At 39.3% G+C, this 18,452-nt stretch overlaps 1 protein-coding gene across 6 annotated transcripts in view; it reads right to left on the bottom strand.

Moving 5' to 3' along the window:
* Positions 1-238: 238 nt before the first annotated feature.
* Positions 239-18,452, bottom strand: part of eps8l1.S (EPS8 like 1 S homeolog) — a 55,725-nt gene continuing 37,511 nt past the window's right edge. For 2 of the 6 annotated variants that reach the window (XM_018228071.2, XM_018228075.2), the window contains 18 exons: positions 17,821-17,982; positions 15,672-15,821; positions 15,502-15,584; positions 15,139-15,358; positions 14,351-14,459; positions 13,735-13,781; positions 12,336-12,462; positions 11,334-11,422; positions 10,695-10,769; positions 9,628-9,776; positions 9,239-9,374; positions 8,341-8,390; positions 7,758-7,857; positions 7,282-7,428; positions 6,527-6,626; positions 4,763-4,943; positions 3,687-3,819; positions 239-2,228 (listed from right to left, as the gene is read on the bottom strand). In XM_018228071.2, the coding sequence (XP_018083560.1) occupies positions 2,142-2,228; positions 3,687-3,819; positions 4,763-4,943; positions 6,527-6,626; positions 7,282-7,428; positions 7,758-7,857; positions 8,341-8,390; positions 9,239-9,374; positions 9,628-9,776; positions 10,695-10,769; positions 11,334-11,422; positions 12,336-12,462; positions 13,735-13,781; positions 14,351-14,459; positions 15,139-15,358; positions 15,502-15,584; positions 15,672-15,821; positions 17,821-17,982 (2,145 nt within the window). In that variant the 3' untranslated portion in view covers positions 239-2,141. The remainder of the gene's footprint in view (positions 2,229-3,686; positions 3,820-4,762; positions 4,944-6,526; positions 6,627-7,281; positions 7,429-7,757; positions 7,858-8,340; positions 8,391-9,238; positions 9,375-9,627; positions 9,777-10,694; positions 10,770-11,333; positions 11,423-12,335; positions 12,463-13,734; positions 13,782-14,350; positions 14,460-15,138; positions 15,359-15,501; positions 15,585-15,671; positions 15,822-17,820; positions 17,983-18,452) is intronic. The other 4 variants (XM_018228072.2, XM_018228073.2, XM_018228074.2 and 1 more) reach the window with 4 other exon arrangements.

Below are 18,452 nucleotides of genomic sequence, written 5' to 3'. Positions count from 1 at the left end.
GTAGTAAATGTCCTTTTGTTTTTTAGCATGTTTCACGTGGAATGCAAAGCTCTACAGTCTTTTATTTTTTTGGCCTTCGATTTAGAAAAATATTTTGTTACTTTATACCATACAGCTAATCAACCTTAAAATGCATGGTATAGAATAACTCCGAAAATTCATAAACATAAAGCTCAATAGAACTTTTTGTCCTCTTTCTACAACCTCTCTCGGTCCAGGTAAAAAATAAATTCTAATCCATAATTCAAATTTAATTCAAAGAAATAAACAGCCCAGTAAGGAGCCCTTTACATTTTGTTTTATGCATTTAAATAAAGACAGACATTTAATTTTTTTTTTTTTTTTTAAAAAAAGAGACATTTTAAGACAACAGGTTTCCAAAAACCACAATAAGGTGTTATAAGTCCCGTACAAGTAATTTGCAGTTAAAGGCTTGATCATTTAACCGGAGGTAATGTATAATAGGGGCACGTGTGCTCCAGGTATAGTAACCAGTGGCTACCAGTCAGATGTTTGCTTTTAAACAGAAGTCCAGTAAATGCTGCTTTGTTGCTATTGGCTTCTAGAATTGGAGCAATCTTGCCACCTGTTATTACCTTACCAGTTGACATATTATTGCACTGTAACTCAGCTCCCGGTGACCATATCTAGAGTCCCAGGTCATGGGAAATGGATGCAGATGTTTTCAGACTCATAACACATAATCATTTTGCCCTGGGGGTTCCTTAAAGAAAAACTTTAGGAAACCGGCTTCATCAAATCTCAACAGGTATTCGATTTCTGTAATGGCACCAAACATATATGTAACCGGCGCTACTCCCGGGCTTCACATTCAATTATTTAATTACACTGGGTGGGATAAGACTATAATTTTCCGAGCACTCCTTAAAATCCCCGTGTAGCTCACCATTTAACACTTTTTGGTCCGGGTGCACTCTGCCCCGGACCCCTCACTCAAGGCTGGGAGTTGGTATAATCCAATTAATCTCCCCACACGGGACAATATATGAAGTATATAAGGATGAGTCTTACCCCGACCTCGCTGTGACCCGGGTGCAGCCGCCCCGAGTCCGTCACTAAGAAGAACGTAATCAGCACATCAGCAAATTCAGCAGCAGCAAACTATCTTTTACCACATCTCAGACGCTATGGGGCAGATTTATCAAGGGTCGAATTTTGAAGTGGTAAATACTTCGAAATTCGACCATCGAATGGCTTTACTTCGACTTCGAATGTCGAAGTCGATGTTTTTTAACATCGAATTTGCCCATTTGCGGTTAAAGTAAAATCGTTTGATCGAACGATTAAATCCTTCGAATCCAAACGATTTTACTTCGACTTCAAAAAACTACACAAAAATGCTGTAGAAGGTCCCCATAGGCTATCATAGCACTTCGGCAGGTTTAATTTGGCAAAATATTGAAGTAAAAGTTTAAAGAGACAGTACTTCGATTATCGAATGATCGAATATTTGAACGATTTTACTTCGAATCGAATTCGAAGTCGTAGTATCCTATTCGATGGTCGAAGTATCCAAAAAATGTCTTCAAATTGAAAATTTTTTTACTTTGAAAATTCCCTCTAATTCACAATAAAGATTGTTTGCTTTTACCGGTGATCTGGGAGCATGCTTTCTTTGTAGTGGTTTCAGAGTGCACTGCTGAACTTGCTGATGTTCAATTTCTGTAAGCCCAGAACAGATAGAACGAAGCACTGTAATTCCAAGTAACAGAAATATTTAAGAGGATGACACAGGAGGGCCAGTGCTATAGGTATATAGAGATTTCATTTATAGCTTTACTTCTACAGACTTCATAATTGGACTGAAGACGTCTTCTTGATGATTAACAACCACATCCACCCTTTGATCAGCTACTCCAATGAACCAGTTCTGTCTCTACAGGACTCTGCATATCCATCAAATGTTTTTGCCATGCTCTTCATTGCATCTGGATTTGGCATATCTAGATATTTAATGTAGTTATATTTATACATTATATATATATATATATATATATATATATATATATATATATATATATATATATATATATATATATATATAGATATATATATATATAGATACTCTTTGGGATGAGATAAATAGTCTTTATTAAGTCCATGACAATCTTTGGTTTTCCTCAGAAGGTTCCTCTTTGCCCGTTCGTGTCTACCTTTTTTTTCTGTCTCTCCATCACAGCCTCCAGCTCTGAGATATTCCTTGAGTCCTAGAATACCAACAAATAAATGATTTAGACACAGCGCTACCATGTGATATGTGAAATATTTTAAACAGAAAATAAATTGCCTAACAATAACGGGGAAGTAAAGTCTAAAATAGGCTAGAAATGCTGTATTTTGTATACTAAACATAAACATAAACTTACTGCACCACAAGCCTAATCAAACAAATGATTTATGCTTTCAAAGTTGGCCACAGGGGGTCACCATCTTGTAATTTTGTTAAACATCTTTGCAAGACTAAGACTGTGCACATGCTCAGTGTGGTCTGGGCTGCTTAGGGATAATCATAAATGTTTAAAACAGCACAAGTCAAATAATATCTGCCAGAAGCCGATACAGCAAGACTAATTAATAATCAGAATATGCAGACTGCACTGAGTCCTGTGGTGTGATGTAATCTAATTTATAGGATTTATAGTTTTTTTATTAATTAATTTTGTTTAATACAACATTTCTCCAACTCTGCAGAACCAGTGGCTGCAGCAAAATAATCCTCCAAATAGAATCCCAGTCTGTTTAAATCTGGCTCCATGATCTTTGTCCCTGCAGCTGGAGTTGGAAACAGTAAAGGGGATGTAAAGGCAAAAAAAAAAAATCCAATACAAATCTCTTCACAGTCTGCTCTACAGGGAAACAAACAAAGCTGCTGGAGTTCTGCATGGCTGGGAAGTAAAGCGGGGGCTCCCCCTGCTGTTCATAAGTATGATTGTTTCCTTGCAGAGCAGTAAGGGACTGTCTGACAATTCCTATCCACAGCAGTAAATAAAGGGGGAATTTTACTGCATACAGTCAGGTTTCTTATAAATACGGTACACAATTTTTAATTGAAGCATATTGGAGATAGGTTTCTTTTTCATTAAAGAAAGTAAAAATTGGATTTTATTTCTTTACCTTTACATGCCCTTTAAAATGTTAAAATGACTAAAGGTGAATAATATTGACTAGCTGGATTATGCTCCTGTTTGACTAACTCAGGTTAACTAACTGACAATAATTTAGCTAGGGTAATCAACATTCATACTGGCTTATACTATTCGGTGGATTAGAAATTAATCTAGGGGGAGAAATCAAAAAGCAGCACCAATCAAGCCACTGGAGCATGGAGTCTCACAATTTGAGAAACACTGCTCTAGTAAACAAAACCTGTGCTGTTACTACAGTTTTTTTTATTTTTGTTGCCACCTTTACTGCTTCACTGTTCTCTGTAGTCATGGTTACCCTGATGTACCAACCCTAATTTCATCCCTATAGAAGGCATTGGCAAATATGGCATGGCATTGAAATAGGCCTAGATTAAATCATCTTGCCAATTCATGACCTCACATGTATTCTGCATGCAAAACATACACTGTTTCCAGTTCACTATTAAACCCTGTTTCTATTCTCAGCATTTACTCTGCTCATTATAATCAAGTTGACCACACCCTGTATCAAAATATTACCTCAAGAAGAGCTTTCTGCACCATGACCTGGCTGTATACCCTGACTCCCTCTTCAGGACACACTGCCCTAAATTCATCCTTCCGGAGAGAGAAGAGTTGAACCCCATTCAGCACTCCCAGGGAATTTACAGTCCTGCAAAACAATAAGAACATGTCTGACATCACTGTTCATTTTCACGGTAGGGTAAAGAGCTAATTCTCTCAGGGCACCAGCATCAGAGGTGTGATGAAAAACATAGTTTAAATGTTAAAAATATGTACTGTTAGATATGTTTAGTATATATATCTGGGGTGTCCGTCCTGAAGCCTCCAGCTGTAGAAAAGCAGGTCACAGGATCCAAAGTCAGCAGCCAAAAGCTCCTTCCAGGTGCCACAAAAACTGTACAGCATCTACCTGCCATTACCCCTATATATTATACTGATATTCACAGGCATAGGGAGACTGTTCAGCAATATAAAGAGTATTCTATTCATATAGAAAAAATGCTGAATAGCATTGGATGTGCAAGGGGTAATAATAGTATATGATAATAAAACAGAATTAAATCTAATAATTTGTTTTTTTTACCTTTTATTCAGAAGAATGTGTTTTAGGGATTTCATCTTTCAGTTGCATTGTTTAGGTAGAGCTTGTCTTCTACATGCTCATGGGACTGAACCTGCACTATGCCCATGGCTATACTGTGGGGCTCTTACAGACATATCTGAAGTACAGTAGAACCCCAATTTTATGTTTTTCAGGGGACCAGATAAAAATGGTGTAAAATACAGGAAAATGTAAAATTAGAGAAGTGTATTATGCATAATATATAGGTGGAACCACAAAACAACAAGGTAAAATGAGGGAAAACTTAAAATCAGGGAATGTAAAATTGAGGTTCCATTGTAGTTCATAAATCCTGTTGGACAGTGGTTCCCAAACTGCACCCCTGGGTGGGAGGAGCCTCAAGTCTTGGGAGGGGGCAGCCAATTAGGAAGATGTTTGGGAGAAAAGTTTATTTTCTCTCCTAAATAAACCAGACAGCGGTTCAGATACTGTGCTGTAGTAACAGGTCCGGTAACAAGACAGAACTTACAGTGTATTGAAACCTTTGGCCTGCAACCAAGCAGTGACTTCAGTAGGACTCGATTCATTGGTCAGAGGGATGGAGGTATCTGGCATCTTCTGTATATTCAAGTTCTTCTGTGGCGCTGTGCGACCATTAGCCAACCGGAGTAGCAGCTCCTCATTCATGCTGCTTATTCTTTCCATTTTGCCTGGGGAAATACATAATTTGTTCTGTGAATATAAAGCTAATTTATTTCATCTAGTATATGTAAGAAAGGACTGGCCAACTGATGTTGCATTTTTGTTTTTGTGCAGCAATACAGAAAAATGATACTGACAATAAGGCGTGGGTCATTTACTGTAAATTCAAGTAGGAACAAGTGAACAAGACTCAGGAAAGGGTTACAGAGCCTGGACTACGTGCTAGAATTTATCAACAAGAAACTAGTGCAAAAAAGTCATTTTATTGTAAAGGAGGGGTCAGTTCTGAAATATGGTTGCCATTTCCCATTGTTTTTGATTTAAACATAAAGTTCTCCATTTCTGACTTTTTTCTATAATATTAACAAAAATGACTTGTACTTAGCCTTAAGCATTCCTTCATCATTGCATAAAGACACCTTTTCCAGAAAGCACCAGGGGGGTTATTTACTAAACTTTGAATGCAAAAATCACAAAAAATTCACGAATTACAATTTTTTTGGAATTTCTTAAACCCCGAGGATGGAAAAGTCAGAATCAGAAAATCCAGCATCTCAGACCTGTCGAGGTTGCATAAAAGTCAATGGTAGAAGATTTTGTGAGAAACCCCAGAGTTTTCAGGCAAAAATCTGAGTTTTCAGGTGAGAAATTCTAAAAAATGGTGAAAATCAGATGAAAAATCTGAAAAAATCATGAAAATCTGATTTTTTTTCACCGCAAAGCAAATTTTGAAAAAAATTTAATAATAAATAAGCGTACAAAACCCCAGTGGATTTGATCGGAGTTTGTAGCAGAAAATATTGAGATAAATTCGGACTTTGATAAATAACCCCCCAGGTCCCAAGTATTACAAACAGTGGACGCCATAATGTTATTATATGTTTCATTCAGTGGTGCTTATTTCTTATAGGAGGTGCATCACACAAAGACCCTCTGCACAGCTGCACCCCTTTAGTCATTACCATACGTATGAAGTTTAATTGTAGTCAAACCCAGAGAAATGTGAGTTCTGCCCACTAAATGTAAGTATCAGGATTGTATTTGCCTAGGGCAAAAGCTTTGGGGGGGTGGTGTCCTCAGGTGTTTATACTGTATGTTGTATTAAAAAAGTGTGAAAAAAATCTCCCCAGCCCTCCAACATATATTTAATGATCTTAATGGTGGGGGTTCCAAGATCCTCCTGCACCAATCACGACCTGAGGGGATGGGCAGAGGTCCAGTCCCAAGGGCAGCACCAGGCTTAAATACAGTCCTGGCAATTCTAATACAGTACAAAAAATGATCTTCTGCCATGATTCTTATTTACAAACCTGTGTCTCAGTGGTGGTATATGGCAGTTGAGGAATAACCACTTTAATGCACATGCCATTTTGCAGCAGAGAAGAAAAACTGCAGTGTCAAAGGGCCAGTGCATCTCATAAGCATGAGTAAATCTATTTGGCAAAAAAAAACTGTTGGTGATAGGACCATGGGTGTTTTGGTAGGAAGGGGTCCCACTGGACTTACACCATGTCACTGTTTTGTTATTTGATATACTGCCAGTGGTGTTTGAGTACTGATGTATTAAGGTTAGGGTTAGTTCAGTTCTCACCTTGTTCAGTTATCTGTTCTTGGTTCAGTCCATTGGTCTGATTCCATGAGTTACGACCACTACCATTTGAGGGTTTTTTTGGTGGTGTTGGAGGTACAACCTACAATATTATAATAATCATATACGATAAACATTGTAACTGCAATCCTGATAGATTATAGCACAGTATCCTAAACGTGTTGTGGGAACAATTTTAAACCCTGCCTACTTATACTTTCCTTAGGGCCATGTCACATGGGGCTCTTCACTGGCCCATGCAGCTATTCCAACTAATTTGAAGGGGCAAGTATAAGTTATTAGCAGGTTGCCCATGGCAAGAGCTTTCCCACCGGTACCCTGTGTGACAAACCCTTACAACCAACCAATTAAAATTTCCATTTGTCTTGCTCCAATTGACGGATCACAGCTAACTGCTGATTGGTCACATGTTAGATCCTTAATTTTGCTCTTATTAAGCCACTTAGTTTATCCAAGTCTAAAGAATGATGTTGACTGTCTATACTATAATGCAATATAAAAATGTACAACACTACATATATAAGCACATATGTTCCAACCAGGGGTGTCCAGTATTCAGTGCTCCACATACAGTTACAGTGATGGTAATTACAGTTCAGTTGTATCTGAGTGTCTACAGGTTGGGCATACTTAAATTGGTAACATGACAGTTGGCACACAAACGTAATGCCACCACATGTAGATGACTCAAGATCAGAAGATCTGCAACTGAACTATTAAAGGTCTAACTGATGTACCTTGCCTGGGCTTGATTGCTGGGATCCATTTAATTTTGCTTTGTTGGCATCTGGAGCAGTGTAGGGAGCAAGAATGTTGTAAGGAACATAACCAATTTGTCCAAAGCGATTCTGCACCTTCCACCACTTTTTGGAGTCATCAATGACCTGCAAAAAATAATACATAATCGAGTCTTTACCGATATACAGGGAAATATTTTCAGTACATATACCATAAGCATTATTTAATTTATTCTCATTATTGTACTTTTTACATTTACACAAGTCTTATTAATTACAGTTATCCCTCTACACAACCTCTAAGATCCAAATATGGATTTAAAAGGGCAAGGGATGCACATTTACTTCCTTCGATAGCAAATATATCCTGCAGGTAAATGCTGTTTATTATAAGGTTTTAACGCAAAGGGGGAAATGCTCTAAATTAATATTCTCCTGTATGTATTAAAATTAAAGCAAGAGTCCTTAGAACTTACCTCTAGGACCTCTCCATGTAACACAGACAATTCACTGCTATTTCTTGCCACAAAGTCATATGCACAGCTCACATGCCTGGTGTCTGTTTCTTCATGGCTGCTAATAAAGGGTAAAGATTAAGCACTATCAAATCATGTTTCTATACTGGCAAAAAAGTAGTAATATAAATATATTAGTACAAAATCTACTTTTCATTATACTTTTTCAAGTCATTTCTAATTTAAAAGAAATATTACACCACTGCAACTGTCCATAGCAGCCACTCACATCTTTGCTCTCCTCTACCATAATAATGGCAGTAGACTGATCAAAACATATTCATGATTGGTTACCCTTGACAATTACTATTTGTGCAGTTTAGCGTTCCACTGAGAAATAAAAACAACAGTTCTTGTACTTATGTGATGAAAATGTTTGATTTTGTTCAAATATGAGTTTAAATTCACTTTGGTTTTCGACCAAATCTGCAATATAAATTGTTAGGCTTATAGATCTTCACTGGACACTTCACTGATATGTTGTTATGTGTTAGATTATGAGCAGTGTTGACTAATGTACATGAATAATAAAATCATAAGTTACCCATTTACTGCTGGAATAGAGGCAGGTATATTGACTTGAGGTGCAGATTGCTAAAAAAAAAAAAAAAAAAGAATAAATGGAAAAATACAATTAAAGCAAACAATATAAACAGATCTTAAGGTGGCCATTGACATAGAGATCCGCTTGTTTGGCGATGTCACATTGAAGTGGGCGATATCGGGCCGATCCGATCGTGGGCCCTAGGGCCCAATGATCGGATAATAATGGTTCGGATACTGGCGGTCGGATCGTGACTGCATACACACACAGATGCAACCGCGATCCGACAGGATTTTTTAACCTGTCCCGATCGAGATCTGGCCAACTTTCGGACAGATATCGATCGGGGAAGCCCGTCAGATGGCCCCACACATGGGCCAATAAACTGCCGACTTGGTCTGTTGGCAGCTCTTATCGGACCATGTATGGGGGCCTTAAAATGGATAATCCAACAGGATTTTTTAACCTGTCCTGACCGAGATCTGCCCGACTTTCCGTCAGATATCGATCTGCCTAACTTTCGGACAGATATCGATCGGGGAAGCCCATCGGATGGCCCCACATATGGGCCAATAAACTGCCGACTCGGTCTGTTGGCAGCTTTTATCGGCCCATGTATGGGGGCCTTAAAATAGATAATCCGACGGGATTTTTTAACCTTTCCCGACCGAGATCTGCCCGACTTTCGGACAGATATCGATCGGGGAAGCCCATCGGATGGCCCCACACGTGGGCCAATAAGCTGCCGACTCGGTCTGTTGGCAGCTTTTATCGCCCCATGTATGGGGGCCTTAAGATGGATAATGTTTCATACAGAAGTCTGTGATACCATCAAGAAAAAGTACCATGGGCCACACAAAAAAAGGAACTTGATTTACATGTTTTTTGTTGCTCTTACCTGAGCCCGAAGTTCTTCATGTCGATGCTGAAGTTCAACTGGATCTTCCCATGGTTTGCCATTTGTGCTAAAAGGTACCCATCCACTTCTGAATGTTGGAATGTATGACTGAGAATATTCCCTGGGATATTCCACCCTATCAAAAGAAAAGCATGAATCTATCAAAAATCTATCTATTAAAAGGGACCAAAATTTTTACAGTTTTTAACCTATTTTCCTTCTGGTAAAAGAAAGGGTCAGGAGAGCTGTGAAGAGACAGGTACAAAAGAATAAGATGAAAACAGTATGACAGAATGGTGGCAATGGCATTATTTATGTCTGTGCTGTACAGAAGTATGTTAGATCCCAAGTGTTGGATTTAATATATTCCTACTTTGTATTGTTCATACCGTGGCTTTGTCCAGTTTGGCCCAAGGGAAGTCCAAAGCTCTAGCTCCTGGTCATTTAAGCTTTCTCTCAAAAAAGTTACCGCTTCCTTTGTTAGCATTGGACTGGTCATTTCTGACGGCATGTCCACACCACCACAACTGTCCACCAGCTGGAAACAGAGGCAATTTTAACTCTATTCCACTTATTTATGAGCATTTTATGCAGTGTTCAGTCCATCGTGGAGAAGTAGAATGGACTGTAACACTCTGATAACATTTCTTGGGATACACTCAGTGTTTACTACTTATTATCAAACCAGCTTAATGGCAGAATGCATGTAAGTATGAGGTGTCACTTGATATGGCACATAGTACGTAGAAAGTAATTCATTGCTTCATGGGGCATCCTCCTTAGTGAACTTAAAGTCCACAAGCCTCAATAACTTGAAGAAATTGCAGGTCGCCTACAACCAAAAATCCCTGCAACCAATGAAACTCGCTTAAGTGCCTTGTTGCAAAGGAAATATATTGTGAGGTTTAGTCTGCAAACCTTTGCTGCTGAATATTGAACCATTAAAAAACAACCTGTAATGTGAAAATGATGCTTGTTGGTAAATCTTAGGGACTGGCATTCTGCACCATTGCAGCAAAGCAAAACAACTATTTTTATGGGAATAAGTAATAAGGTGAATTAAAGCTGATATCTGTGGTTGTGAGATTTAAATTAATTGGATTGGTCTTTACTACTGCTGTATAAAAGCAATGGCAGATGGGGCGCTTTGGAAAATAGTTCCTCCCTTGGGAAACAAAGACTTTTTTTCAGTGTTTTCACAGCAGGATGATTTCTCGTTAGGGACAAAGTGCCTCATTTGCCATCACATGGGATATTCCACAGCAAAGTTTTTTAATTGGCCCATTAAACATAATAATCTTTTTTCACATATATATTGTCATCAGTGAGCTAGGTCCCTAACAACCAAAGGTTGACATGTATGACTGTATTCCACCAACAGCTAGAGAGTTGCATGATGGTCATCCCTATTCTGTATGCTCTGATTACACTTCTTTACAAACATGCAGGTTTTTACCGTTCTTAGTGGGCCAAACAAGAAATGAAGAAGTTCAACAGCGCTCGGATTTACAATGTTATTTTTAACTCTTGCCTGCAAAACAAAACATGTGTATAATTATAATCGGCTATAGAAGTCCATTTAGCAACAAGCTGATTACAGAGTTTATTCCATCTGATCAATCAATCGATCTACCAAACACACACATACAGTATATTATATATTATATTCAAAAAGGTCCCAATCGGGACCGAAAGTCGGGCACACAATAAAGAAATTGGTTTTTACTACAGGGAGTGCTGGTCTCTAAATAATTGTTATATACGTAATTACCGTGCACCCCTCCCTTTGCTGAAGTTGTTTGCCTTGGAGTGCGGATACTCACTTGGAAGGATATATATATATATATATATATATATATATATATATATATATATATATATATGTTTAAAATAAATGTATATGGGATATTTTAATGAAATGCTGATGTTGTTAAATGTCTCCTGGCTACAAAATCATCCAAAGAAAACTGTAGCACACCGATCAAACTTGTCTTGTGAAGAAAAGTGTTTTTATTGGCTCACGACAGACATAAAGTTTGGCAACGTTTCGGGCCACGCAGGGCCCTTTATCAAGCCTGGCTACAAAATGACCTACCAGGATGCAAAAGCAATATTTGAATTTTTGCACAGCGTCCTCATATTCCTCGATTTTGGGTGGCTTCGCTCGAAGAGTCAAAAGTCCCTCTGCACGAACAAACACAAAATAAAGAAATGAATCTCTAACATATTACATTCCAATGAATTCTATATATTTAGGATAACATTACTGTAATGACAGAGCTGGAAAGCCATAATCTGTTTCTAAAGCTGTTTCTAAATAGAGCCTATTCTACTTTAATCTTATTGAGTGCACAAGATATTTCTTTTCTACAAACTTTTAAAGGGGACCTGTCATCTTAAGAAATAATTTCACATCCTATTTTATGATGTTGGTCAAGAAAATGAAACTTCACTTATACTATAAAAATTATTTACATTTTGGATTTTTTTTTAGTCTTGGAATTCATAATCACAGCAAGCAGGCAGCAGCCGTTTTGTGAATACTGTTTTTAAAGCATGCCAAAATCTTGTTTATGTGCCAGAATGGGGGGTCAGATATCCAAGCCCATGCTCTGGCTGAACAATTAGATTGTAAGAAGGAGGGGGGAATGTGGGGAGAGCAGTGTTGAATGCAAAGTGAAAGTAATTTCCTGCCCCGCCCCTATGCCTAAGGCATAGAGGAGGGGCAGGCAATATATGATTAACAGCTGAGAATTTTAAAAATGTTTATAACATTTATGGATGCTTTAATAAAAAAAGGCATTTGGGTTTCATGTTTAATTTGAAAAGTACTTTTATTATACAACTTTTTATGTTTGGGTGACAGGTCCCCTTTAATTATACATATTGAGTGACCTGTACAAAGCCACAGAAGAGAAAGGCTGTCTGTAAGGCTGTTGACACATTGGATGCTCCTTTAGGTTCAAAGTGAACCCCCTCCTTCTGCCCTGACCTAAGCCTTCTGTACCTTATTTCTACCCAAGGAAAAACCTGGTCCAGACACACACATGGGCACATGCAGACAAATACACTCCCCCCGCCACACACACTCACTCACCACCAGCTGCTTTCTTCTTGGTTCTTCTGGACTTTTTTCTTTGGTTGAGCATTCTAAATGCTTCAGCAGATTTCTGTAGACTGCCCATAAAGAACTCAATGTCATCGAAGCAGTGGTTCAGCAAGTCCTACAGAGAGAACAGCCAGGAATGGTGTTAAATATGGAGTTATGTAATAAAAGGCACTTCGTTTGCACAGGGCAGTAACCCATAGCAACCAATCAGCAGGTAGCATTTACCAGTGACTTGTTTAAATGCAAGAATCTTATAGGTTGTCATGGGTTACTGCTCCTGGGCAAACTAAGTGCCTTATATTACATATGGGGGTTAATGTTCTATGTATAAAGCACCAATTGAAGATCACATTTTTGTAGGTGAAACAATAGGCCTATTTTGCTATACTGGTATTTACTGTAGCAGAACAAATCCATGTACAGACTTACATAGCAACATGGAATCAATTTGCTGTACTGCAGTGACCAATAGCCGCCAAAAATTCATAACATAAGAGTTGCTTGGGGCAAGTTTGCACATTATGCAAGTGCATAGTCCAATTTGGACATATTGGTGGTGCCCCTTACAGGGTGTTGCTGGCTGGCATGACTTGTCACAAGGCTGATGAGAACTCTGAAGTTGGGTAGCCAGTGCCATATCTTGTGCTGTTGTGTGGGGGTCCCTTATGGCCCTAATTGGCACTTATGTGACTTTTCAAAGAGCAGTGGAGTTTAAATATGGGAGTAGGGGGCAAACCATGTGATAGTGAAATACATTGCATTTCATCTTTTAGTGGTTGGGGAGCTCTAAAATGGTTTCGCTGTGGGGTCCAACAACTTTTAGTTGCTCCAGTGCCAAAGAGGATTGTATATATTATACTAGTAGATTTCAGCAGAATCTGTAAAATATAAGTTGGTAGTAGAAACTCCTTTCATACATGTTATTTTTGCTATTTTTTTAAAGCAGTAGATCGGCTATTGGCTCAGTTAACCTTGGAATTATGAAAGTTCTAATTATATGATTGGCAACATGTTGTAAACAATTTAGGATCTGATTGGCTGCAGGTTATATGCAGCCATGTACACATCAGCTTGGTTACATAGATATTACAATGATATAACAGGGACTAAACTGCCCCGATAGCCATACTGAATGACAAAAATACACTTCCTTCCTTAGAACTAGCATTGTATACATACAAAGTAGTATTTTTGTGATATGAAATACTGTATCTATATCAGGCATCTTCAGTCTCCAAGTATTGCTAAGCAAACAGTTCTCAATATTCCCCAAGACTGAAAGCTGTAAATCTCAGTGCAAGTGGGTAAGTAGGCTGTGTTTCTTACATTGACTAGATTAGTCAACAAAGACTTTGGGGACACAGAAAATTCATGAATCGGTACTCACCACTTCATGTCCGGATCGAACGGCCGATGGGTCCATTGCAGCTTCTTCTAAAAGATAAAAAGACTTTATTTCGGTAAACGTATAAGGTGAGTCAATATAGAAATGTTCAACCTATGAGCCAGTGTTTTCCCAGGAGTGAAATATTTCAATTAGTTTCATTGCTGGTTTGAGCATCATCACAACTTTCTTCTTCACCTCACTGCCGCTTTTCCATGTACCTGTCCTGTAATACTAGAGCAGTTTAGTGCTTCTCAAACTGTAGGGCTTGTCACCCTAGGGGACTTGAGCAGTGAGGCTCAACCTGAATAACAGGGTGAGATTTAGCCTTAATCCTATTTGCTGTTCAAGTAGTTATTGGGGCTATGGGTGAATAGTTGATACACTTATATCTCTAACTCTTCTATAAGTGAAGGGTAAACAAGGGGGCATAAACGAAAAAATCTGACAACCACTGCAATAGTGTTAGTACTGTTTATAATAAAGTTGCACTTCATTATATACTATTCATTTCTTATTCATTTGTGACAATCAAAAACTCCAACCAGGGATGTATTTCAGGTTTAGTTCCCATGAATACATTGCACTGTTATTGTACAACTGTGACCATCAGCCTCACCTGCAACTTTGGATGTTTTCTGTTGCATCTGAGGACTCCCCGACTCCTTCACAAACTGCGGCGGTTTGTCTTGGCGCTTGATTTCGCTGTATAATGGTTCCTGTGAGTTCTTAGAATTGTAAAATGATGTTATAAGGATGGAAGGGCAACACTGGGGACACCATAAACTACTTTTAATAAGGTATGCTAATAAAAAATATACCTTATGTATTTCAGCATAAATGTTAAAATAGCCATGCACACTGTATTTTCCCTTTCATTGGTAAATGTAGACAAAACTAACAGCTGAGTCTAAAAGTCTAGAGCAGCACAAATGATGCCGTCACCTCAAGGACAGAAGTACTGATACCACTGGCCATGCATTAATAGGTATTATATGCAGATGGGATTAGGTGTTTATGCCTTATACCGCTAGAGTGCATAGAAACTATTGGTTATTTTTGGGGACTTACTTGCAAGCACATAGTAGACTCATTTACTGAGGGGTAGTAGCCTCTACATATGAATAAAAATGCAAGTTTGCTTTGAGCCTGTTTTTTTTTCTATAGATCATTTTTTTCCCGAGCACAAGGCTTGTTTGAAGCTATGTGTGTTTAATTAACATGATTGCTGCTAAGTTGCAACAGGGCCATGCTACAGGCTCACCAGAGAACACTTGTTTCAAACAGGCACAGAGGAGTGCTAGGTAGATTCCTAAACTTCCGTAGTAAATGAGTCTACATCACCTCCACGGGACTTTATAAGCAAGCACCAGCAGTCCTTCTTTATTACAGACTAAGCCACATTACCTGTGGTGTCTCGACTGACTGTTGCCCCTGATCAGGTGTATTGACAGTGATTTTGGGGGTCAGAGATGAGCGAGGTGGCTTTACCATTGGTTTACGGTGAGCTTCTCTCTCCAGGATTTCTGCTGGGGTCACATACTGTGTTGTCGGCTGCCTCCACTGGCCTAATGGGGTGAATGTATTGGGACCAGGTGCCCTTTGGGCAAGCTGCTCCTGATTGTTCCTGCACAAACAAATGATTCCATTAGCTGGCAGTGACGAATAGTGATGAATATATATATTGCTGTCTGATGGATTCCAATGCTATGGGGAAAACAACTCATGGTCATACTAGGCCATATGATAAAATCCAACTTGCTGTCTCACCTTAGAGCTTCAGGACGTTTTGCATTAACACCGGTCTGAAAATCTGACACAGCACTGTTGATATCTTCTTTGATTAAATGTGCCTAAAACACAAAAAGGAAGCCTATAAATGCCTGGTGATTGCACAATAAATATGTAGCTTCTCATGTCACTTCATGCAGTTGTCTTACCTCAACGTTATCAGACTGGAAGAAATACACATCGGGTTTTGGCTGATATTTGTCCTGGCAGACCAGTATCAACAGAGGTTTATTCCTTCTCTCTGGCAGAACCGTATCACACCGCTGGATGGCAGATAGGGGAAATTCTTCTAGTACCTCCTGCAAAGCGTAAAAACATGAAATCCTGCACACCGCAGTTCTCAGTTACACCTACTGTATGTAAATACACCTGCCTATTTCTTTGAGAACACCAAAGACCTGTGATAATAATATGCAAAGTGCCTTCTCCAAAAAAACTAAATGTTTTCAATTCTATAAGGATATTAAAACCATTAGACCGGGGGTCCCCAACCTTTTTTTATCCATGAGCCACATTTAAATATGAAAAAAAGTTAGGGAGCAACACAAGCATGAAACAAGTTCCTGGTGATGTCCAATAAGGGTTGTAATTGGTTATTGTGTAGCTCATATGTGGACTGGGAGAGTACAGGTGGGCCTGTTTGACGGTACACATGGTCTTTATGCCTCCAAAACTTGCCTTTAAGCCAGGAATCAAAAAATGAGCACTTGCTTTGAGGCCAATGGGCGCAACATCAAATACTTTGGGGAGCAACATGTTGCTCACAAGCCCCTGGATGGGGATCGCTGCATTAGACCATCCATCATTGGATACAAGCAGATATGTTGTTTCCATTGCTGATTTGCTTAGTAAAGGTATGCCATTGATTAAAAAGCCTTTTTAACAGATATGATTTTTTGAGCTCCCATTATACCCCTTTATGCAATGGCAGACTTTGTATGCTGGGCACTATAGTTTGAAGTAATGGCAAGATCACTAATTACACATCCCATCTTTACAATTAACATTACAACAGACAAAGCTGAGCATGCACACAGCCCTACCCTATGTGTAAAACAGCCATCTATAACTACATTACTATAAGGAACCATCCGCCTCTTGAAAAGTAACGCAAACTACTACCTTCCCTGCATTTGTCCATTGGTTAATATCAGTGGGAGCAGACACATTGACTCAGCTGGGAAATTATCTTCATGGCTCAGCACAGGAGGGAGAACTCTACAGGGCAAGACTCAGCTGTCTTTCTACACTTAAAAGACAAGGGACACTCCTTTGAAGACAGCAAGGTCCAAATCTTGGATAAAGAAGACTGCCGGTTTGAACGAGGCGTGAAAGAGGCGATTCATGTCAAGGTGGAGAGACCATCTCTGAACAGAGGCGGGGGCCTTCGACACCACCTGTCTGCTACATACAATGCTGTTCTAACATCTGTACCCCGGCAGATTCAGAATACTTCACACATCCATTCATGCAACTCTCACAAGTAAAGGTGGCCATACATGGAGAGATTCGCTCGTTTGGCGATGTCGCCAAACGAGCGGATCTCCCTCCGATATACCCACCTTGAGGTGGGCAATATCGGGCTGATCCGATCGTGGGCCCTAGGGCCCAACGATCGGATCCTAATGATGCCTAACGGGAGGTCGGATCGCGGGACCGCATCAACGAATAGATGCGGCCACGATCCAATGGGATCGGCCAGATCTCGATCGGTGAAGCCCGTCAGGGGGCCCCATACACGGACCAATAAGCTGCCGACACTGTCTGTCGGCAGCTTTTATCGGCCCGTGTATGGCCACCTTTACACCTGTATCTAGGAGTTGCATGACACATTGGATAATCCTATCACAACTACACAGAATCAACACCTCTATGAATTTCTTCAGATGTCACCTCTTTGAAGAGTTACAATGTGCCATTGTAAATGGATTAGTGGAAGAGTTTATATGCCAAAAACTTCCCACACCAGTCAGTTGAACTGAAGAAGCTGCTCAGATGAGTAGTGAAACGTCTTCATTGATTACTCAGCAAGTCCAATTGTTTTTAGATTGACCTATACTAGAGGCACTTTAAGTGCATATTTTATTCCTAGAAACTAGGGTTGCTGTTATTGATATCTATGCTTTGTTCACACACTTACATTAACTGTTAGTTCAGCATTAGAATACATGTACAGTATGTTCCCACTGTAACTAATACTTGTGAGAGTTCTTCTACATAGCTATTACAGTAAGGGCATTAATCTGAAAAACAGGGATTAAGAACATCTACCATAGGAGTAGTAGAGAGAGAATTCACCTTGCTGCCCAAATCGAGGAGCTTGACCACTGTGCTGTTCACTTCTATTAACATTTCTTGGATCCAGATTTTTCCCTTGGCATCCACTGCATTCAGCTTACGGATGGCATCTTCCACTGTGTGGACATCATCATCCTCCCCTATTGTGAATGTTACCAGATGCTGGCATGGAAACAAAACAAAAATTATTGTTACACTGACAACACAATGGGTTGCTGCATTTCTACATTCAGTTTGTGGCCAGGAAATGTCTTGGAGCATTGGCAGCAATATAGACTTAAAGGAGAACTAAACATTAACTAAAGAAATAGGCTAGACATGTTGTACATTATGTTTTGGGCTTCTGTGCCAGTCCAAGGCACCCACGTCCCTTTATTGGTATATATCTATGTCTCCAAAGATGCCCCAGTAGCGCCCAAATTTTCTGCTGATTCACTGCACATGCTCTGTGCTGCTGTCACTTACTGAGCTTAGGGACCCACTCACAATATACAGTACACATAGAATAGAAATGTCACAATATAAGGCTGATTAGTAATTAATACAGATAATTACTACATGGCAGCACAGAAACCAGTGCAATTAGCACCAGAATTTAATAATCAGCCCTGTAGCATCAGCTTATGTTACAG

Source organism: Xenopus laevis, chromosome 7S, assembly GCF_017654675.1.
Source record: "Xenopus laevis strain J_2021 chromosome 7S, Xenopus_laevis_v10.1, whole genome shotgun sequence".
NCBI classification, from domain to species: Eukaryota; Metazoa; Chordata; class Amphibia; order Anura; family Pipidae; genus Xenopus; species Xenopus laevis.
The sequence above is the reverse complement of the archived record's forward strand: the minus strand, read 5'-3'. Positions and strand labels throughout refer to the sequence as shown.